Genomic DNA, 24,641 nt, shown 5'->3' with positions numbered 1-24,641 from the left:
CCCGGTAGTTGGGTTTGCACGTTGCCAAGCTTTCCGAAGGGGTCTTTCATATACGATAGCTTTTGATGCTATCGTGAGCGTTAGGAAGTCAGGCTGTAACTATAAGGATCTAATTTAGTGAAACCACCTACTCGCAGCAAAGCTTAATTCACACTTTAATTAAAGCAAAGTAAGCAAACTCAGTGAATAAGAGCACATATCTGATAACTTGATACTATATATTTCATCCTAAAGTACAAGGATTATCAAGCACTTCGCCACAATTCTCAGATGCATTTTTTCCAGTTATAATCGGCATCTACATGTTTTATTCTGTAATGCCCTACCACCCCACCACCTCCAAAAAAACCACAACAACCGACCATTGACACCACACGTGCAATGTTTAAACAATTTTGTTGGTCATAATCTTATGTGTGCTTGTAAAGGCCGAAATTGTGCGGTAGGCACGTTCTAAACAGTCTCCAGCACGGATTATTGAGGCTCAAAGAAGGACATGTCAAACAATTGGTCATCGCGTCTTTCTAGAATGCAAGAAGTGGTTGAAAACAGGATAATCTAGGGCTCACATTCGTCTGGGCTGATCTATTTTGCTTGTATGGTAGTGTCGCTTAGCTACTTCATGAGCCTTGTAGAAATGTGGCTTAGTGTCATCTGATTGACAGATGTATAATAACGCTGAGCACGCTGTGCATGTCAATCTACATCCTGACTGATATCCACCATGTTCATTATTTTTTCCATATTCTCGTTTGTTTTCTTCTTCAAAAGCAGGGAATTTTATGATTCGGGATAAGGTTTTGCTTCTGAGAGATAGATATTTAAATAATTGAATGCACATTCAGATGTGAAGTATGCAAAGATAACAAAGGCTGTAGCATGAAAATGTAAATACACAAAGTAAAACAATATGAGGAATCCGTAGTATATGTAGGTAGAAACTAGTATTAAAATACTAAAGCAGTTAAATAATAAAATATTATGTAATCATGAGGGAATCATGAAGTCTCGCGTGCTGACTTGACCTTCAGACTTCATGTTAATACAGTTCTCATTCATTTGTATTTACTATTTTTCTCAAGGTTTCAGTCATACTAGAGTTAAACGAAGATTGTTTTGAGTGACTTCTCTAGAAACAAAAGATCTTGACTGCTTTACAGTGGGGATGAAAGTGGTTTATGATTTGAATTATGGTTGATTTTAGAAGTTGGTTGCGATTTGAGTATGCACCTCCTTTTAGCCTATCTCTGTAGTAACTTAATCTTTTCAACATTTCGTGAATATAGACATTTCACAGTAACTAAACGGAGCAGACTCGCCATCTGATCGGCAACAGGGTTTTCTGGCAACAGACGAGATGACAGTGCCAGTGATGCAGCGACGGAGTACGAGAGTTGAGACATGTCGTAATGGTTTAGACACCAACAACGCTGTCCGGGCGTGAGAGGACAGAGGTTTTTACATGACTGGCTAAGTTAAGAGGTCAAAACGAGGCCTTCTGAATCTGGACTAATTGTGGACGAGAAGTCACCTTTATCACGGAATGAGAGCGGCGTCAAAAATGATTGAGCCATAGGGGGACATTATAATACGATCCTTACAGTTTATATACACAATCGCTAATTGGGACAGGAATTAGGCAAGTAACTTTAATTTTCATCCTTCGTAATAAGGTTGTATTTCAAACATTCGCTTTCCTCCAGATTCTCTTTTGTCTCTTATTCGATCTACACATTTGATACTCTAAAGATCTCTTCTTTTAATGGACTTTTGAAACACGAGAGCGGTTCTAGTACGCACACTACATTGTCTCCCACACCAACAACACACACGAACGACGCACGTCCACACCCCTCCCACCAATGAACATCAGTATATATCAACATGCACAGTAACAAACATCCTTCTACTCTATTTTAATTCATAGAGTAAATCAAGAAAGTTCATGCTATAAAACACTTCTGCATTTTGCATATACTATATCTTAATCCTCATTATGGACCACTTGAGAGTTATTATAATATCTCCAGCCAGCTAGCGACATTCATAGATCTACCTTATGCTCCTCGATCATCTACATTCTTGTATGATTAGAGGTCAGGTATAGTCATGCATAAGCATAGATTAAGAATCCAATAACGTAGCAAAAAAGTGATATTATAGAATTACTAAACCGCATATCAGCGTATTGAGTCTTGGCTCTAAATAAGACACTATAAAATATGAAGATTATAGCTCATGAACACGTCACTTAAGCCTTCTGACTCACCTTAATCTCACACACACAATCTAAGTAGGAGGTTTGATGGATAATTAAAGCAGTTCGCATAAATAGGGTGAGAGTTCTTATTTATCGTGACCAAAGAACAAACTATTATCTTGCAAAACAAATATTGCAGATCGCAGAAGGAGCTAGGCATTAACGTTTGCCCCATAGAGAAGTGGAAGAGGGTTCTTTTCAAAACAGCGAAAGTAACAAAGAACGGCAAGATCTGTGAGCATATGCACTAAAGATACTAGGCAAGGCTAGCTATTCTTTCAATACCCAGACCTTTCTATGCCGAATCGGCGAAAAATTCTTATGAATCATTTGAAAGTAAAGTCCTTGACACGTTGCGGGTTGGATAGAGACAAAAAACACATCCACTTTTCTCTTGACTCAGTCGCAATACAACAACTTTAAGAAATAGAAAAGTATGAGGCCTAGAGAATAAACTTTGGTTACTTCAGAATAAAATCGAAGCCACAAAGATTGGTCTATGCCAATGCGCTCAAGGGTTAGGTATAGTATCGTGCAGAATCAAGAGTGGCCCAGTTAATGCAATTAGTCCTTTAAGTCGAAAACTACTCGGGCTTATGACAGAAACAGTGAAGATATGGACACGAAATTGCCCTGAATACTACTATTATTCTAGTATGTAGAACCAGGTAGAAGACGTTGCTATCTATCTCATCTATTCGCTAACTTACTCACGTATGATCACAAGCAAACTTGATCAGTCACACATTCCACAGTTGACACTTGTGACATCGGAATAGTCGGGTAATTTCTTTTTTATTTCTGTGTCATTTTTATGATGAAATGCACTTTTAAGGTAAAATATGCGCTGGGAACTGTATGTGATCAGGAATATGTTCCATATTTTTTATTACTATTCTCGACTATCTTGTAGATTATTTCTCACTGAGATGAACGGATTTTTTTTTTTGTGTGATGTTATAAGTGTTGCAAGAAACAAGAACCTATCATCAGTAAAGTAACACAGTGCATATGAACAAATATAATGATCTTGTATTAGATGGCTTGACTACATTTAATACCTAAATAAAGAATATGTGGAATTTAAAATCTGAATATTGTAGATTAAATGGAGTTGAGATAATCAAGTCACAGCTACTTTAGCGAGCCACGAGCTAATTTAAATAAAGATCATTTTCGATTTGACAACCCGCATTTATCTTTAGACTAAGATGTTGGGTGGGTGAGTAAGAACTCTAACAAAATATAACCAAGGTCTCATACTGGTAAATTTCTGATCATGGTACTCATATTGGTGAGTTGGTATTCGTCAAAAGCTTATGAGAAAAATACAAAATTACCAGCGCGCAGAAGTTATTTACTACGCAATCAGACATTACCATTTGCACTAAGTAAAAATTGAGAACGAAAAAATACAGTCGAGTCGTCATACAGAGGTATAACTTAACGAATGCGGGAAGATCAACACCTAAATAGAAACTTTGTTAGATAGTTTAAAATTAATTTTATGAGGACTGTGCTGTTATTTTATTGGTGGTTTGTCAGGGACACAAATCGGACATTCATGTATAAAACTTCACATTAACAGGTGGTCTCTATAGGCAGCTTTGGGTACATGTTATGTAGTTTTTAAATGTTTGTATGTGTGTATGTATAATATTTGTGTCTCAGCATGTCGTAAATGTTTGTTTTGGAGCCCCTTAAGCATTTAAATTAAACGTATATGCTAAAGAAGCACTAATGTAGAATACCAGATTTTCCTTTTGCCCTAATTGTTGTACTACAAACATTACAGGTGAGTGTGCATTTGACTCTTTGTGTGATGCATAAAAAGGGTCTTGTATGATTAGCATTTCCGATTAATTTATAAGTTTTATCACTTTTAGGGCCTATATACTGATTATTAATTGTTTCCTTGTTTTGCTGTTCTGTTGATCCTTGTACAGGTACATTCCGTAAGTCTTCGGCTTTTCAACTAGTTGTTCGATTTTTTTTTGAAAACTCTGTCAAATCCTTCCCTTCTTATATAGCTTAATAAGATAAGAGGCATACTGTTTCTGTGGTGGTGCATCTCTTTTCACGATGGCTTTCTATCTTTCTATTCGAGTTTGGGTCTTGACACAAATGAAAGTTTGGCAATTTATCAAGTATGCTCTCTTCACTTCCATTCTGCCACGGCATATTTTCTGGTATTTTCAGGAATGTTCAAGTCATAGTCCCACAATCCTTATCACATTGGTTGTTGCATTTATTTTTACTTCCCCCTTCTTCAACTACACTTTGGTGTCAACTGTTACTACTCCAAGTCTAGATTGCTAAACAAATTCAATATCCTGATCATAGTTATGGCCTGAGCCGGGCTACAGGGCAAGTTGAAAGAAAATGGTATTATAAATTCTATTTGAAAAAAGATATAATAAAAAAAAATAGCACATCATCGGCTTAAAAGTTGGCATTTCGTCGATGGTTGAAATTTTCTCACATTCTACAACACTGTAGTTTTAATTCGACCTCATATGATTTTCATAATTTATTCCTTATATCTGTCATCTGTTGACCTATATACGGATGCGCTCTTTCGCTGCTGATCCCACCCGTTTCCATATCTGCTTGTTGACTATATAGAAATTTTGTCTGATAGGTCATCCAGAAGACTTATCAATCTGCTGCTATCATTTGATGACAGATAATAATAAAAGTAGTATTTGTATTGTGCATTTCCCCATATGGAGGCTAGTTCAATGCGCTTCACATAAGACCATGGACAGTTGTGAAAGAGACCATTTGATGTAGTCGCCACAGTTGAGCACAAATAAGCACAACATACATGAACATGCATTGTTAGCAATACAAGAACATGAAGGAATGCAGAGACAGGAGTGCTGGGGAAAACAGACGCGTAATAGTAGGTGTTTTCGAAAGAGAAATGTTTTAAGTCCAGACCAGAAACGTATGTACTAACCCGCTGTGCAGAGATATGGAGGTAGGCCATTCCAAATACAGGGCCAGAGAAGGAGAAAGAGTGATGGCCGAACATCTGCAATATGAAAAAGAAAACCGAATTGGGCTGAGGTTGGTATGGCAACACAAGTTCAGATTGGGGCAAGGCTATGAACAACACGACAGCAAAGCATTGCGAATTCAATGTGAGTCTGAACTGGCAGCTAGTGAAGATCACACAAAAGCCGTGTGGTATGGTCAGCCTTCCAGTTACGGAATATAATGCAGGCAGCATTATTCTGAGCGCTCTGGAACTTGTCTAGCATGCAGGCAGGAAGATCTATGAGCAAAGAGCTACAGAAATCAAGCCTGGACAACACAAATGCCGACATAATCTGCATGGTTGAGGCAGCAGAGAGATGTCTGAAGCAGCTGATACTGTGCAGTATAGGGTGTAGCATCACCTAATGAATTGTAACAGATCAACAGGCACATTTGGGGTTTTGTACAACCAGCTATACTGAGTTAAAAAATGTACAGCAAAAAATATGCAATGAGCAGAACACCTTCCTTTTTCATCCCCAAAAATGCAAAAATCATGGCTGTTTTTTTAAACTAAATGTTTCCTTTTTTCTTCAAAAGCTCTATATTTAATAATGCAAGAAAAGATAAATTTCTGGTAACATTTCTACTACCAGACAAAAACAGACTGGGTGTGAATAGACAAGTAGGAATGGAACCAATTTAGGACTTTGCCAGAGAGGCCAAAGGTAGAGTGAAGCTGCTGGGGGAGAAGGAGGTGGTTTAAAAGTGTCAAAAGCAGCAGATTAAACATAGTATTGATATTTGACCACAGTCGCAAGCAGATAATAGAGAGTTTGAGATCCACGACGCGTGGCTAAGACATGTACGGGTACATATGATGTCATTCTCTACATCAGGGGTGGGCAAAGTTTTCTTTTTGCATGCCAGTCTCAAAATTCCAAACTATGTGGTGGGCCAGTAAAATAAAAACAAAAAACTCATGCCAGGTGACTACACAACAAAACTAAAGATAATAGAATGGACAACAAATAGCATATGATGGCATTCTTGTAAAAGCAGCCTTTTCAATCAAAAATCTGTATCAAGTTATTCCTAAAATTCTGGATTCCAGTTACTACTTCCTGAATAGTACACTTGTAAATAAAGTACTTGGCTGAAAGTATAATAAGGTCTATTACTTGGTCTTCTAGCACATTTGGAACACTACCAAAGAGAATGAGTTCTTCACATTATGTAATTGACTTAGCATGTATGCATGCATGGTGTAACAGGTCAGAAGAGCCATCTAGTTTACAAGTAAAAAGGAATTTCTGGATAGGGAGGATTTTTTGCAGTAATCTTATCTGGAATTATCTTAACTGGTGGTCAGGAGTAAGTTTTATAACATAGCAACAAGTTCTTTTTTGCCATTCTAAATAATCAAAATGAGAATTCCATTTAGAAACTTCTGTAGGCTGTGGACTGGTTTTGTAAGAATAATGATTTCACACTGTGGTTTCCTTTTCCAATACATGACCCTTCAATACTATCAAGAGTTTGTGCCTTGCTAGTCAGTAAAGATCCTGATTTGTTTTGATAATATCTGATGGCATGTATTCTGCCCTTGTATAATAGAAAATTCATTCCCTTTACTTTTGGATATTTTCTTTGGAATTCTTGAAATGATATAACATTTCCTTCTTTATTCACTAGGTCATTTACATGAGGGACACTTTCATTTACCCATCCTTAATATATACTACCCTTCCATCTCCAGTTATGTTGTGGTGTATATATTCACATAAAATCTTCTGACATTTTGGGGAGACACTTGTTAATTAATTATTACTAATGTTTAGCCACATCTTCCCAAATAGAGCTGTGACCTTTTTGCATAATAAAATTGGTATACTCAGCCCCCCAACTTTTTAATGTTTTTAAATATAGGATAAATTACTAAAAGAATCCTTGTTGTGCTGTTATCTTGATCAATTCTTTTCAGCCAACTAATTTTCATTGTTGATATAAAAGAGAAGAGGTCACACATTTTAAGCCCTCCTTCACTGTAAGGTTTATGGACTACTGATTTCTTGATTCTGTTCTGCTTTCTTCCCCAGAAAAAGCAGAATAGTTCTTCATCTAAAGACTTAAGAAAGTCAGGAGGAGGATCTGGAGGATTGATAAAGTAGTATGTTACCTTCGAAATAAGAAGAGTTTTGATCACAGTAATGTTGATAATCTTCTTTTCTCCCAGTATATTATTTTTCCTACTAGGTCAGATAAAATATACGGTTCCCAGTCACTTAATCCCCAGACACTTCATCCCCAGACACTTCATCCCCAACGCTTCATCCTTAAAATGAAATTTTAACTATAAAAATTATGAAGCCGGCGAAAAATGTAACTGAAATTTAAATAATTATCTTCATATAAACATCACAATAAGTTTTACAATTAAAATAAATATTGAAATACATTAATAATATTCAAATCATGCTATTAACTTCAACGTCATTTGAACCTCTACAACATTAAAGTATTTTAATTGTAAAACTAATTGTGATGTTTATATGAAGATAATTATTTGAATTTCAATTAAATTTTTCGCTGGCTTCATAATTTTTATAGTTAAAATTTTATTTTAAGGATGAAGCGTTGGGGATGAAGTGTCTGGGGATGAAGTGTCTGGGGATTAAGTGTCTGGACACCAAAATATACATGGGCAGATACCAACTTCTAATTTTTGCTTAGTTTTACTCATTCAAAAGTAAGAAAAGAAAGTAAGAAAAAATAAAAATTAATTTTATTTAAATATGGATTAACAGTAAACTGGTTAAAAAGTTTAACTGAACTGAAAAAGTAACTAGCAAATTAAGTATTAAAAAAATATCGAAGAGGAAAATTAGATTTGTACTCTAATCTATAATTTCAGGATAAAAATTTATCTTTGATCCTTGGGTGGTGTTTTGTCAAACAGGCTGGTCCTCTAAGAAAACATAATGATCTGTAATAAGAAGGAGAGCTACTTTGAATTTCTAATATGCCTGGGAAGCTGACTATCCTACATGTCGTAACCAAAACTTGTAGCAGCGCTTCCACACATCACATTGTGTAGCAGTATGCTTAGCCTTTGCTCAGCAATGAAGCAGAGCGCACATTTCCACCCATTCTTGTACATGTACCTGACATGCTAGGGCTGAATCTCAAACTCTCTAATAAGTCATTCTCCACCAGGACCAGAACAGTCTTAGTCAAGTGGTAGGGTGGCTGAAATGGGCCTTTAGAATACTAGTGAGTCAGTGACAGGAAGATGACCACACAGCCAGGGGCAAACTTTTTAAAGATGAGGAAGTGGATAGCTGAGTTTTTAGAGCACTGACATCTGAATCTGAAGGTGCCCCATGTCAATACCTGTATTATGCAGCAAACTTTCCCAAGCTGACCCAGGTGTTAAACGATGCTGGCACAAAAATTGACAGGGGAAGACAAAGCGTGTCTAGAATGTTCAAGGGAACTACATTAATCTTTTATCCTTTTAAGAGGTACATGTATAAGTAGCTGGAGAAGGTAGGACAATAACAAACAAAAAGAGAAAAGTGATGAAGCTCTTGTGTTTGGATGATAGAAAACATATTTTACAGAGTCCTGGGAGAAGCATGGCAATGTCTGAAGGGTGAACTGGAAAATCGACAGCAGACGCATCAGGAGGCTGGGCTTTTTTTCACACAGCATGCAGAAGAAACAAGGCGATTTTGTCGTGACCTCACAAGTCGCCGGGATTCTGTAAGTGGCATGGTTCCAGAAAAAAAGAACAAAAAAATCAAAGTTTTATTACTAGCCTTTTTAGCATTGAATTCATTCACACATGCTATTCCACATGTTATGGCTATTTTTGACATATAGTTAATCTTCATCCATTTTGTGCTAATTGGGTACCAGTTACAAGACAAAGAAATTTTTTTCGGTGAGTTTACTTCAAAGTGTTTTCATTGTATTCTTAGTACTCATGCAAGGTGTGCAGGTAAGAAAACAAGTGCCAATAACACAGGTTACAAAGAGAATGAAGTATTTTTCAATAGTCTTTTGCTATAATTAGTAGTCTCGAATAAGATTTTTTGGAGAAAAAGCATTTGCTTCTTCCTTTTTTCATATCATTTCGTGTTAATGCATAATTACGTGTGTTAAAAAGTGCAAATGTTGCCTTTTTTCATTGTGGCTTTTATAATTTTTTATTTCTAAAATGTAACTATTCATATATCATCCACAATGTATTTGCTATACTCTGTCATGTGAAGATTATATTTCACTCAACAATTCTTTATCTCTGTTGACTTTATAAATCATAGAAGCAGTACTTTGTTCTTTTTATCAAAATTGGTCATTGTTCTGATTTCTTATTTCAGATGGAGGAGAGGATAAAAAAGCTTCAGAATCAGAAGAACTCGCAATATAATAAGTTAATGACAGTATGTGTTTATACTTAACATTAGTATTAGGGTGTCATAAAGTAGTCTTTGTGTTTACCAAGTTCGTCATGTAGAGGCTAAAGTTCAAAAGTTTGTGCAGTTTCTACTTAAAACATAATTGACGTTTTGCAATGAAGCTTAAAGGCTACCAGAATCAAAGATGAAATTGAGCTTAAATTTGATGACAAATACAATCTTCAGTTTGCCCCCAAAATGTGTTGATGTGTTTATATTAGTTTTTAAAATTCTTATCACTTAAGTCATTTAGGAGACATATGTCACCGAGTTACCAAGTATAAAAGCAAGCTTATTTTTCTGACAACAGAAGAGCGGTTTTGACCCAATTCCATTACACAGAGGAGAGTTTCAATGTTCAATTGTTTGTACAAGGTGGCCAAGTCATTCTACCATAACAGACCCTCCATTTTCAAAATAAAATTATACAATTTTGGTTCAGTTGGCCATGCTATATTTCTCTATAAGTTTCCAAGGGTTGAAATGTTAATATCTGAAATCCCCCCTCCAAAGTATCATTATTATGAAAATTGTTTTGAATTTTTCAAATAGTATCATGTCTTTTAGGCCCTTCTTTGTATATCAAGAACGGAACAGTTATATGTTAAGATTTTGGAAATCATCTTGCTTTTAACAAGTCCAAGTTATTTGAGAACAAATGTGTGGTTGAGTTAGCCAGAAAGATGGCTGATGATGGTACAGCTGTATGCTGTTAAAGGATAATCATTTAAACATTCAGCATGAGCTAAAATACAAAGTTAAAATCTTTAAGCTGCTTATGGTATCTATTTACATATGGATACAATAAAGACATTCTGAAAACATGTTCTTTATTATATTAAGCCTGCAGGTCATTCCTTGAGTAATTTTTGTGCTATTTGACAGCTCCATAAAACATACACCCAGAAATGCAGGGAGCAAGATGAATGTAAGGAACAGTATTCTGTGTTGCGCAGCAAAGTTACTTCCACCACAAAAGAGCTAGAAAAGGTAGGACAGTCTCTTTGTGAAAGAAATCATAGAAAGTGAAGCTTTGATAGAGAAATAGAAAAGTGTAATTTTTCTTGTAAAAAATAAGACTAAAAATTTATACCTTTCTGGAAGTACAAAATTTTCTTTGAAAGAGATACAGAAAGAAGGGCTTTTATTTTCAAAGAATTTCAAACGTGATTTTTCTCGTATAGAGCCCTTTCAATAAAATCTTTTTAAAATAGTTACCCTTAAATTTTTTTCAAGCATGAAAACCCAATTGTGCTAGCTAGATAGATCATATTTTATAGCAGATGTCAGTTTAAGGCAGAATGTGTAAAAGTAAACAATTTTTTTTAATTTCTGCTTGATGGTTTTGGCACAACAGAAGGGTGCATGTACGAAATTTGTTGTAGGTATGTTATTTACAGGAAAGCAATAAACAGCATGAAAAAGAGAGAAAACAAAAAATTTTTTAAGCTTACATCTTTTGACAAATAGCCATTCTTGTTTTCAATTTTTATGTTGTCACTTACAGAAGAAGAACATGTCTGGCTTTTTTTAATGACACCAGTATATCTTTATTGCAGGCCATCACTAGGAGGGATAAAAGTGTGGATGAAGCTACTAAAGCAGGTGATGGACTTTTCAAAACTTTTCATGTATGAGCTTCTGGTTAAGTTGCAATGTCATTAAGTAGCACAACAAACTATAGCAAAATGTTAATCCAAGACAAACATAAAAAATTAGGCTGCAGATGAGGTGTTGATCTTTTTGCATGATGCAGGAGAGAGTTGTATTGATCAAAGGTACAATTTTCATCAGGATTCTGGAAGTCTGTATTTTCTAATAAATTTATTCCATAAATTTGAAAGTAATTTTTCTTTAGGTTAGCCTGTAATGACAATTTGGTGAGAATATAAATGAGTTTCTCTGACTTAATTATCTCTCCCTTATAAAAATATGTTTGTATGTGAATTGACACACAGTATAATGTGTACTTTAAAATTAAAACAAATTAAAAAATTCTTTGTAAGATTATCTTAGATATTCAGTAAAGTGTGAAAGGCCTTTCTTTTTTACATTACAGATGCAGTTTATAAAACTGCTGTGCAAACACTGGATGAGATTCGCCTAGAATGGGAGAGAGAGATGGAGCGTGGCTGCAAGGTTTCCTTCAATTTTTTTTATATAGCAAGAGATGCATGTGCTCATATGCATTTGTATTAGTATGTGGTCTATTTTTCTTTGTTAACATATACACATCATTGTACATCTAAGTATTTGATATGTGTGGTCTTGTGATTGTGCAGTTATACCTGTGTGCTACACATACATACACTATCCATTAACCATGACATTTATTTTCTTTTTTCAATAGGAGTTTCAGGAGAGTGATGAGCAGCAAATTCACTTTATGAGGTGTGAGATATGGTTGGCAGCCAACAAAGACTCAGAGGTGGCTCTAGCAGTAGATCAGGCCAGTACACTGGACAGTTTTTAATGCCTAGCTGCAGGGAAGAGATTAAATAAAAATGTGTGTGCATGCGCAGTGTGCATGAATGCGTAAATATTCTTTCTGTTAGTGTATCTGTACATATCTTTTTCTCTCTCAAAGACTCATATGCACACAGAATACACACACTCTGTTTCTCTTTCTTTCACTCATGAGTATTGTGTGTGAGATGTTTTATTGTTTATTGATGTTTATTATTGTTTGTTTACAGAGCAGTGAAAAAGTAAGGCAACTTTTGGAGAATTGCAATATCAATGAAGACATCCTCACTTTTATTAATACAAACACAACTGGGACAGTCCGTCCAGGTACATATTTTGCCAGCAGCTGAACTTGCATGTCGCAGATCAGTAGACCATAATACAGTTAAATCATTCCTGTGTTGCACAATGTTTCATGTGTGATATGTAAAGAGAGTACAATATATAGCTTAGAGATGTTAACACATTTCCATACATTGCCCATCATGTGCTTCATAGTAAATTTCAAAAGTTGTGCTTTGTTTTTAATGTAGAAAGAGTGGTATACCAGAATTATTATGCTGACAACAGCAACAGTAATGGGCAATCTCCAAAACAGAAGGCTCCTCAGAAACGATTACCATTGCCTGCCCAAGCTATGCAGCCACCATTGCGATCACCTGTCGCAATGAAAACACTTTATGACAATGCCATCCCTGGTTCTTCAGTCTACTCTACTGTAGATTCCTCCCCATATTGTACAATAGATTCTTCAGTCTATTCTACAGCAGGTGAGTCATTGATGAGATCTGAAAAAAAATTTAACTTCTTCGAAAATGTTGTAATCCTCTAATATATTGGAAACAGATTTGTTAAGTCTGTATAAAGTACTCCACATAAAACATAGTTATTTTATTATTATTGATATTTTAGCATTTGAAAGTTTTTGTTTATGTAACATTCAGAGGCAATACTAGACAGGCAAGTGCAACTGTATCAAAGAATGTAGTTAACACTCATAGCTGGTATATGTAATAGCTTCCCCTAAAAAGTCTGCACAAGGTCTTGAGAGTCAGAGTCAATCTTTCTTTCTCTCTCTGTGCCTTTTCTTCCCTTGTGTCCTTGCATAGGGTCAGCGCACTTTAAATATTTCCTAATCACTTATCAGAGGAAAAAGCTTGCCATGAAATTTGAATAAGTGAAAAAAAAACCTGAGAAAATCATTGAGGATACTAATAATGCTCCTCGAGGAGTGACAAGGAATAATAATAAATGCAAAATTTATAAAGCGCATACTCACACTCCTAAGGAGCATCCTCTTAGCGCTTAAGAAAAGGAACGAAACAGGGACAGCATATGAGGGACAGGAAAACAAACAAATGAACTATAAAAAAATGACATTACTAATGAAGAATAAAATCGAATACAGAAAACACAAAGAGGAACCAAATAATAAGAACAAGAGTTGAGAGTAACATGATATTGCAAAAGGAAGGGTGTGAAAAAGGACTAGCATTAAGGGAAAGGGTGTTAGGACTAATGCTGCATTCTCAGTTCATGTTTAAAGGATTCAATAGTGGGTAGGTGGCAGATATGGAAAGGAGAAAGTTCCATTGTTTCGCTGAACAATAACTAAAAATCCTGTGGCCATATGTTGTGCTGGTGACAGGAAGAGCAAGACTGTAAGTAATCGTGTGAAGTAAGAGTAAGGATGTGAAGAAGACATTGTGAGACATAGAACAACAAAAGACTTGCAGTTTCACACTGCATTAATATGCTGAAATTTCTGAAATTGGGTGGCAGGGTAGTCATGCTTATCATATTTCTTGCATTTGATTGTAATTTGAACAAGTTGGAAGTAGGTAGGCAATTTTTGTGCACCACATTAAATGATTGGATTTCTGACAGAACCCATTAGTGATGACCTGTATGCTACAGCAGATCCACCACAGGGCCGTGGCCCATGCGTCTTCACAGTTATCAAACCCTACACAAGTCAGGTGAGAAGATTAAATAATTTGTGCAAAGTATCACCTCAGGCACTTCCATCACATTTATCATGGTCATCATCATCATCACCACTGTTATTCTTTCTTCTTTATACAGGATCTGATGACATGACTGTGAGGGCATTCATCATCCAATCACATGACTGCCTTAAGCCACAGTGTGGTAGAAGGCTACTGTAACCTTTCACAGTCAAAACACGCTGCCAAGAAATTTAAAGTGAAGTTTAACAATATATGTTAGAACAGAAACCACCATCATAAGGCAGTCACGTGGTGCAGTGACGCATGCCCTCATAGTCATGTCATTTGGTAAGTACTCGACTAAAGGAATTTTACCATGAAAAGTAGTATTTTTCATTATTTTTATCATTGTCGTATTATCATCATTAACTGTAAAATGAAGAGGAATGTCTTGGAAAAAATGTTAAAAGATCCTTTGACTGGGACAAAATGAATGTGCAATGAAAATTGCTTCCTTAATGACCTGATAAATCGACCATTAGAAATCATCATTTGCACTGATTTATCCTCAGGAAAAAAATGGGTCCATATTTAAAGATGGGGAAAAATTTGGGAGGTGGCACAGGGTGTTAATATGTCTGTGCATCCATACATGTGTCCAGTACACTGGACAGTTTTTTTCTTTTTTAAACGGGGGAAGTAAGGGAGGAAAGACTGAGAGAAAGAGAATGATAGAGTCCCTGTGTAACTTACTGTCATACAAACAGGGCATAAAGGTTTGGGAGTTGCAGGTCTAATAATGTTGCAATAATACCACTAGGTCAAATGGTGTCATGTTTGTTTATGAAGGATGATTCTTATTATAAGATGTTACAAAAATAATTTATATTTGATTTGATTTGTATTAAGGGTCTTCATAGCTGGGAATTAGTAAAGATCATCTAACAATAATGAATTTAACAGGAAAACAAATCATCCTCTTTAAAGATTTTATGGGTTACAAAACTCTTGATCCTTTCTGATGTATTTGGTTTGTAGTCATGTAATTTTGTATTGTGTGACATCTGCTTGCAGTCTCCATCAGATCTGACTGTGCAGGTTGGGGAGATAGTCACACTTGTACGTCGCATGACACCATACATAATTCAGGTCCGGTCACAGCAAAATAAATGTGGTAACATTCCAGTTGTGTGTGTAAGAGAGAAAGTGTGACCTGACTGCTACTTTAAAAAAAAAAAAAGTAATGTGATCAAGAACGGCATTCCAGCATCATTCTCTTTGCAGACATCAGTCTTTCATTGTGAAATTGTTGTTGAAGCTAGGGTGTGGCAAGAACACACTGTCCTTTTTATTATTATGCTGATGGAACAATTATATATAGCAGTAGACAAGAATGGTGCTTTGCATGGGCTGTTCATGTTTTCAAGCTAATTTTTACTCTAGATTTCTTAGTAGATGGTTAAATTTTTATAAGCTTGTTGTCTTATTCACAGTAAATTTACCGCTGTTGTATATTGGCAACACTTCTAGTTTAAAGAAATTTATCGTTTTGTAAGCAGCATGGTTGCTGATCACTATCTTTCATTGCTGGGTTTTTGCTTCTCCAGTGCAGTGATACTATTGAAGGGTGTATAGAAGTGTTGGTGTTGCAGCTGAGTTGTTAGAAAACAACTGTTTGTCTTTTTTTTTTTCAAGTGGCATCCAACAAAAATAATTTATTTATTATGAAATTGGTAATAGTTGTTTAAATATGATGATGAAATTATCAGTTTTTGTGTTACAGCAAGTTAAAAAGTAAGAATAATCATAATGACTTTGCAGTTTAATTATGACAATGAATGTGGTGATTTTAAATAGAATTTATAAAGCACATTTGCTGGTGGAATGCTCAGGATGCTTTACTCATTGGACTACAGTTTAACAGACAGCAAAGGACACAGTTAAACTGTTAGTTATTCAGGCTACTCAGTGGTGAGCATGACAAAGCATGGATAAATAAGAGGAGTGAGCAGAATTAGTTAATTATACAAGGTATTTTTTAAAGAGGTGGGCTTTAAGGTTGTATTTGAAAGCTCACTTCAGTACAAAGAGACTGAGTCAGGAGCATAGCTCCAGCAAAGGTGTGGGCATCTGTCAAAAATTACAACACAACACCTTAGAAGTTGTAAACATAATCCAGTTATGAACAAGACCATTTAAATCAACATAAGAATTAAAAGAGAGGCATTGGGGTGGAGAAGAAGAAGCATTATCCAAATTTCTCATCTAATTTGTGGCACAGAGAAGTGGTCAGCATTATCATATCTGTCAGAGGTTGATCTTAAAGTCATAATCTGCACAGCACGACGATGGTGGGCTTGCCCATTGTAAGGAGCAAAAACACTCTTAAGATGTCATAATACACAATGGACTGTGAATCTGATTGAATTGTTCCTGCGTGGAACAACCACTCCACTTCTTTAAGTTTTTCAGCAAAGTATCATTTGTCATATGGCCGAACCAGACCAGCTTACACCTCTTGACTATTGCAAGTAGAAACTCATAGGGTCTTATGAATGTGGCAGCTGTGCTTCATACAAAGTCACTGGCTTTATGTTCCCTGTATGCAGCCTTCTCGTGCATTTATTCTCAGATGCCTGGATTGTCCGCTCCTTATCGGCAAGGAGAGTCCATGCTGACTCATAAAGAATTATCCTACTGGCCATTGTTGGCCACTGTCTCACACACACATATGTACAACCAATGCAGATCACTTTTATGTATGCACTTTGCTTAAAGGAAGTGGGAAGGAATGGTGTCTTAGGGCCTCAGTCAATGCAACAGGATGCTTTTAAGGTGACAGACTTGAGTGGTCTGATTTCATGGGTATGGTGGTTATATTCCTAAGTTAGTTTAGGCTACCTACCTCAGATTGATAATGAAGATATTTTTGTCATCTCACTGGCTAAGCATAGCAACAACAAGACTTATTTCTGTGTGATGATTCATACTGTCTTAACTCTAGTGTTTTGGCTGTTTGCATGCTCAAGAAAGTCATAAATTTATGGCGAAAGTGAGGACACTGACAGTCCAGTGAGTACAAGTCAGTGACTTTGTGCAGAACCTAGCACCTGTTACAGTATAGTTTTACACTTTAGTTTTTGTAATGACTGAGCATTCTCTTTTATTTGATAGCCAATCATTTAATGAGAGACTATCACGTGTTGCTGCTGTCCTGGATTTTGGGCCATATGTTACGCCACATTATATGATATTTCAGATACACTGCTGCAGCTTTATTATTATCCATGCTATATCTCATGCTGTGATTTGTATTTTTAGCACTGAAACTTGCTTATAATTTTAACCATAAATTTTGTTTGTTTTTTTTATTATTATTGGACTGCTTGTGCCTCAGTAAGAGTCAAAGGCCATTTCTTCACTGAATTTAGTGATATACTTTCTTCAGCATTGTCAGTTTTTGACTTTTCATCCTTTGACAAAAAAAGATGAGATGCAGTTTTCAATAAAAATCATATTTTTAAAAATTTCTCTAAAGCTTTAAAATAATACTTTAAGAAGTGCAGTCTTTCAAATAAATTGTTACACAATGCTGTCCTGGAAATGTGCAAAACATATCAGATTTTTGAAAGGGGTATTGTGAAGTATATATTACTACACTTTGCATTACCTTATAACATGTGCCTTAAATGCTTCAAAATTATGATGAAAAAGGTAAACTCCCAAAAAATACCAGGTCAGGCAGTGGAATAAAAACACCAAAGTGCATCCATTGGCTACTTCCCCTTAGTGGAAAGTAATTCTTTCAATTTACTGATAATCACACTTTTTATTTATTGTTTTGTTATGTGCCTTCAATTCAAGATTGCCAGCCAGTCAGTGTTTGTATTTTTCCCTTTGAATATAGATATATATCAATTTAAAATAGGGAATCATAGTTGACCAGAAAAGTGCCTTGGAAAAAAATATTTTTGAAGCATTGTGTACATTAGAGCAATGTAGATAGTAAAGAGTGCAGTTTGGACTTATTCATACAAACAGCAAGAAGAAATTTCCGAATAATTGATATTGAGGGCTGCTTCTTTTCTTCTTTAATTTTTTTTTTAATATAAGGGTGGATCTTGATTTTATGTTTGGAAGATGAAAAGTCTTTTCTGCATTTATTTCTTGGTATAATTTTATCTATTTAGTCAGATTGTAAATTAATTGATTTAATATAAGAAATACTTCTTAATAATTGTATTAAAAGACATTTTTCACATATTCTTATGTATGTGTACTAGTGTATGCACATTCCTGTGACTTTCTCCAACGCTCCAAACTCTACATTTGATTTTCTAGTATCCTACTGACATGCAAGACTGAAGATGTTTTGATTTTACTTTTACATGCTTTCTCAAGATATGGTGTACCATGTTAGATCATCTTAGGAAAATATATTGTTATATACCTTAAACATAGTTTGCATACAGCTTGTTTTTTTCTGAGTATGTTATTTTATCTCTCACAAACACACAAAGAGAACAGAAAAGGGTTAGAGGGAGAGTGTGTATACAGTAAATAGAAGCACTTGAATTTGTTTTTAATACTTACAGATCGATTAGTTTTACCTTTACCTATGATTTATACTGTTTTTGTTAAGTATTTGTACCTGCATATATTTAACTGAGAAAGTGTGTGTGTGTGTAGATGTCGCTTTGAGATATCCAGGCATTCATTTGTTATACGCTGTTTCAACCAAGCTGTTAACACAACAATAGGTAGGCCAGTCTTCAGTGTTTACATACTGTGTCTAATAAATCTATTGCATTTTTTTGTAGATCAAATGCCAAGATTATGATTTGCTGTATTTAAATTGTCTAAAACTGAAGGGTTGATGGGGTGGAAGGGGAGGCCTTCCAGGGTTTTCTGGGTATTATCACATATAATGTTTTGTTTTCTTACCAAATTGGAAGGACACTGCTTCTGTCACTGAATGATATATGTATATATTTTTTTCGAAAGGTTACTTTGAAATGAACTGTGGAAATTTGTTGTCGTTGTTCAGGTAAATTCTTTTGTACTTTTCAGAGAAATCTGAGTTTGCAAGACATCTTAAAAAGTCAGAATTTTATTTAACTAGAGCAGAATATGGTTTGGGAATTTGCCAGTCATGTGCTGTTGATATACTAAAAGGAAAATTATGCGAAGTAAGCAATTTCTTGGACACTTAGTGGATATTTTTGACATGCAGTACTCTAGTAAAATGTATATAGACAGTGAAAATCTGGCTGCAAAGATTGAAAATAAAATTATGTGCAAAATACCTTTATAAATTTCCCTTTTCAGGCATTTTTTTTGTGGGGGAGGAGTGTGAAGCTCTTAAAAGTCTTGAAAACTGTAGGAGCATTTTCATCATAATCTCAGTGCTGTGATTTTCCAGATTTTTAGCAGTTTTGTTCATAGTTTACACTGTTTTATCAGATTAAGGCTCAATGTCACCACTGTCAGTGATGCCCTTCACTCAACTTGCAAGGGGATTTGTTTAAAAGCGTTTGCGATACATGCAAAACTAGTATCTGCATTTTTAAGTTTGTTCAGGGTAACAATGCAAAGTGTGGGTTCAAATACCGATGGTATTCAACTGGTTTCTGTTCATAGTCATCCTTCTGATGGATTGCCATGAAATAGCAAGCAACATCCTGCCTGTCACAGGAAAAAACCAAAGCAGATTGCTGAAGCAAAGATAGGAATTAATAGCACTAATAAGAATATTATTAATAATAAACAAAAGGATATAAGCTATAGAACTAATAGCACTAATAAGAATATTAAATGATGAACAACGGTTGTTGTAACTAGTGGTCTTTCTGAATTCTTAAGCTCATTAAGTTAACCAACAAACTGAATCAAGCTCTGAAAGTACCATATGTACTGGACTATTTTCATGGCTTGTCTCAGTTCTCCAACACGTGTAATTTTAACCTAATGATGAAAAAAAAAATTGTTAAAGGATGGCTGGTTGTAATCATGTTTTAGGTGTGCTTTTTTGCTGTTTACTTGAGAATGTATTATCGAATGGAAGTAAGTAGAGAGTTGGGCCAGTCACATGTCTCTGAATACAGGTGAAATCATGTTTGAAAAAATTAGATTTCCACGAGGAATTAACTTTGAAAGGCTAGACCAGCCAACCGTGAAATCAAGCTCAAAAGTGCTGGCAGGTTTATGGAAAGATCTAATATTGGTTTGTCACCAAAGCACTTTGCTTTATGCACATATATATTTATATGTGTTTAAGCACTCATGGTTAGCATACATAAAATATTTTGATTCATTGAAGAGTCTAGCCAATGGGGGAATGATTAAAATGCATATTAATGAGGTCTTATTAACTGAAAACCTACTTTTGTGACATCAGTGTGGTTTTGATCAGTTGAAAATAATTCTGTGCGCAGAGTAGCTTTTAAAATTGCTGACTATTTTACTCAAGAATCCTCAGGCTTTTTATAAACATTATTATTTCTTTTTCTTAATATCTTTTCTTAATAATATTGTTGCAAATTAGGAGAGCCAGTGCTGGAGTGCTGGAAACCAAATCACATTGAAAACTTACCTCATCAAGAGGTGCAATAAAGCATTAAAGTAATTTTATGCTTGTTAAAATGGTCCCATCCCTTGCCCACCCATCATCGAACAAAGGAAAGATGCAATATTGGGTGTTTTAATTTCTTTTTATTTCACTTTTGTTTTATGCATTTCTCATTCATTTTGGTCTTGTCGTGCATTAACACTTTCCCTGCATTTCTAAATGTGTTCTGCAGGGAACGAGTTAGTTGATTTTTGCAATCTGAAACACATCTACATGAGCTCTTTAATACTCAACAACTATTAAGAACCAACAGTTGCAATCCAGATTAAATTTGTGATTACAATTTTATGGGACAATAAGCCAAAGCTGAGGTAACACAGCAGATCTTTCAGGAGTGTACAATTATAGAGACAGAAGCAACAAAAGAATGTTACTATCTGCAGAGATTTCAAACTTATACTTCTGAATGATGTCAACTGTGGCTTCTGCTAGGTGTAATACATCAAAGCAAATAGGTTGTATATTCATTTTTGCTGGGGTGTGCTTTCTAGGTGTAAGGATACAAGATAAAATGATGCACATTATGTTAAATAATAATAATAATAAATTTTTATAGAGCGCTTTTCCAATGATTTATTCAAAATTCTTTACAGAATTAATATAGTTCCATAATTTTGTGTGCATTTGCATACTTGACATGTATATTTTGTTAATTGCTAAACATCTTGGTGTTATTTTGAAAAGATATTTTCTTGTGTATTTGGGGATGTTTGTGAGGGGGAGAGAAATGAGAGAACAAGATCAAGCCTCAATGCTGCAAAGTGGGAAGAACTTAGAGGAAAGTAGGCTAAATTTTAGTACATGCACAAGTTTGGTGTTAAAGTTCAAACAGGATACTGTCAAAGGATACTCAGACTGTAGTGCTAGCTCAGGAGTGTTTTATATCATTTAATAATAGCTTCAAAATAGCAGGTGCTGTGTTGTTGGCATTCTGTTGTCACTTATGGGATTACCTTAGACCTGGGTTTTATTATCGGTATTGTCTATGCTTATATATGTACTATAAAAAGAAGCAAACAGCTTTTAACACTATTAATTCACTGAAAATGGATCCTGTTTTCCCATAAGTTCTTCCCACTGAGACTTGATCTTTTAGTGCAGCTTGTTCTCCATTCTTTCTTTAGATATAAAGATATACAGGAATTATATTTTAATTATTGAAATGTTCATTTTGCCATTTTTCTTCATGTCTGAAATAGTCTGAAAGGTGCAGTCTTTTGGTGCATATTGTTTGCCTCAGCTTTAAACTTTTGTTGCTTCTTATTTCTGAAAATGCTATTGTGGACATTCCAAATGTTATCAATAAAAGGATATTCTATAAATATTTTTAATCAGATATTTTCTTTGCCTTGCAAGGTCAGTCTAACTATAAGATACTATACTGAGATTATGTTCTTTTGTAGACTTTACCTTTCTCTACCTTTTTCATGAGAAAATATTAATAGCCTGTTTCTGATGGGATCAATTATAATCTATTATAGCGCTTAACTTGGTAAGTTAATTAGTTTCTAGAGTACATTACTCTGCTTATTATTAATAACCTTACTCATAATTACTTTTCTCTTTAGCTTTTCTGTTAGGTGTAGACCAATGATAAAGTCATACTGTTCAATAAAATTGTGCATGACGCTGACTTTGTCGCTGTTGTAACTATATGTTTATATGTACTACTGTGACAGTCGTTATTGTCATAAGCAGTCTCTGCTGTATTTGTTCCGTGGAAGGTGTTCATTATAGCTGTATTCTTCTTCTGTTATCCCGTCCCAGTGCCAGCTCTTGTTCTCCAACACCTATACATATTGTTAGGACTTGTATTGTCTATGGCTTGCACTGAACTATTCCGCGGCAGTACAATATAATCGTACTCCCGCCAGATTTGCGAGGATCGAACAAACGGTGTGGGTTTGGATACGTCTCACTCAGAGCCACACACACAATCTTAACATTCTAATTACATGTCGGTTAAAAAAGGAGGAACATTAAATTACAGAGAGTTTGTATCCTTTTTAAATTGTCTCCCGATTATTCCTGATGCACTCCAATCAAGAGTCGGTAATTCAGCACAAAATTTGGATTCTTTCATGCAGGCTGAAAATGACAAGCAATGACGTCAGAACACGCAATTAGCGAGCACACGTGACACGTCGTCCACGTCACGCAAAGCACACGATCAAGCATTGTCCGGTCTAGACACGCTCATGTGTCTCTCCATACCACACACTTTTCTGCCTCAGTATATATATTTTTAAGACGTGCTGAATGCAAGAGATACATCAAATGAAAGTATGTCTTTATAAATAATACAAGCCTAAGACTAGCCTCATTATTAATCATTCTTGGTTTTTTTTTTTTCATTTTTAAGGCAACATCTATTTCATGTACCCTCTTATTTCTCAATCTTCAGGAAGTTTCGTCTCACCTGCTGCAACGGCTACTCATTTATTGTTGTATCCGGCATTAACTTTTTACAGTGCCCAACACCAAAAATGATTTAAAAAAAATATTACGTTTTATTAAAAATCCTGATGAAATCATCTGAAAGTCCTGACTGAAGCGGTAACGGCAGTATTAAAGCCGTCGATGTGAATGGCTCAGTGTACACACGCTCCCCACCCAAACTCAGACCTCAAGACTTTTTTTCCTGTTTTATCACAGTTTCACACATGGCCTCAACTCATTGTGTCGCCAACCTCGCTTCTCGCTGCACTTTGTGGAATTTACCCTAGTTATCAATCATCTTCCCTCTCTGTGTCGCCACACTCGCCTCTCGCCCATTGTGCAGGGCGGATGGTGGCGAGATAAGGAACTGGAACTTTATATACCTCCGTGGTTTCAAAGCAAAGTATAAAGATGCGCCATGAGTCCGACAGATGGCAGGCGGGAGCGGCGCACAAGGAAAGTGAATGATGTGTATGACAAAGCTTTCCCGCTGGCAAGTTGTTTGAGAACGTTTGCTTACATACAGCATACAAAACCCAGCATACCCTTCTCGGCATAGGTCGTGGTGAATGACATCATGTGCATGTTCATTTACCGCATGGAAATGAATATTCAACATTCATGTAGCCCATCCTGGGCTCTTTGTCAAGAAAACATTTCAAAAACATCTTTTGGACATGGGGTTGCAGATCCTCATTTCCGCGTACATGCTGATGCCACTGGGCTTAGATTCGGGGTCAATGTCTATGCATTGGAGTGTTCATAAGACATGTATACATTCCTCCGAAAATTTCTTGTAATTTTTTTTTTTATGTTTGGGTTTTTCTTTTAAAAGTGGAAGCAGAGGATAACAAGCAGCATTTCTCTGACATTGAGAAGTAGAATTGGACAACAGGCAATGGGGATGATGTCTGAAAATACATTTACTGGCAGTTGCTCATTGCAGTTGTCACGCTTTTAGCATGTTGTACCATAAATCTTTTCAAGAGTAAACACCGAAGTATTTCGGGACTAGATTTACAATATTTTATAGTTTCAAAATGAAAAATAATTTAAAATGTGTCTGATAGCAGGTGTGCACACGTACTCACACGCACAAACGTGTGTGTGTGTGTGTGTGAAAGAGATGCAATATCTTTTGCTGCTTTATTCGTATTTCGTAAGCAAGCGAGAGAGAGAGAGAGAGAGAGAGAGTTTACATCTAGCTCTCGTCCTAAAAATGGAAAAAGTATACCGATTAAATACTACAGTAACAAAAGGCGTGACATAAAAAAGAACGGGGAGGTTACAAATTATATGTATAAAAGCAGTGGCTACTACCTCGTATTTACAGAATGTTCTAGAAATCATACGTATCAGAAAATGTACTAAAAAGCAAAATGACATTAATTGTTTATAACAGTTTAACGTTAGCCCTGTTGCTAGGATCACCGATGGTGAATGACATGCATCAG

The 24,641-nt window shown here is 35.6% G+C and overlaps 1 protein-coding gene across 1 annotated transcript in view; it reads left to right on the top strand.

Annotated features, from left to right (window-relative positions):
- LOC112556425 (proline-serine-threonine phosphatase-interacting protein 2-like) overlaps positions 1–22,378 on the top strand; it is a gene marked incomplete in the record, with an annotated part of 29,467 nt that extends 7,089 nt beyond the window's left edge. Inside the window, 10 exon segments of the mRNA XM_025225417.1 lie at positions 8,870–9,007; positions 9,628–9,690; positions 10,591–10,695; positions 11,265–11,310; positions 11,765–11,844; positions 12,056–12,154; positions 12,402–12,498; positions 12,705–12,941; positions 14,059–14,150; positions 15,195–22,378. Of these exon segments, the coding sequence (XP_025081202.1) occupies positions 8,870–9,007; positions 9,628–9,690; positions 10,591–10,695; positions 11,265–11,310; positions 11,765–11,844; positions 12,056–12,154; positions 12,402–12,498; positions 12,705–12,941; positions 14,059–14,150; positions 15,195–15,332 (1,095 nt within the window).
- Positions 22,379–24,641: the final 2,263 nt, after the last annotated feature.

Source organism: Pomacea canaliculata, linkage group LG2 (assembly GCF_003073045.1).
Source record: "Pomacea canaliculata isolate SZHN2017 linkage group LG2, ASM307304v1, whole genome shotgun sequence".
NCBI classification, from domain to species: Eukaryota; Metazoa; Mollusca; class Gastropoda; order Architaenioglossa; family Ampullariidae; genus Pomacea; species Pomacea canaliculata.
Note: the sequence above shows the minus strand (reverse complement) of the source record. Positions and strands in the feature narration are given on the sequence as shown.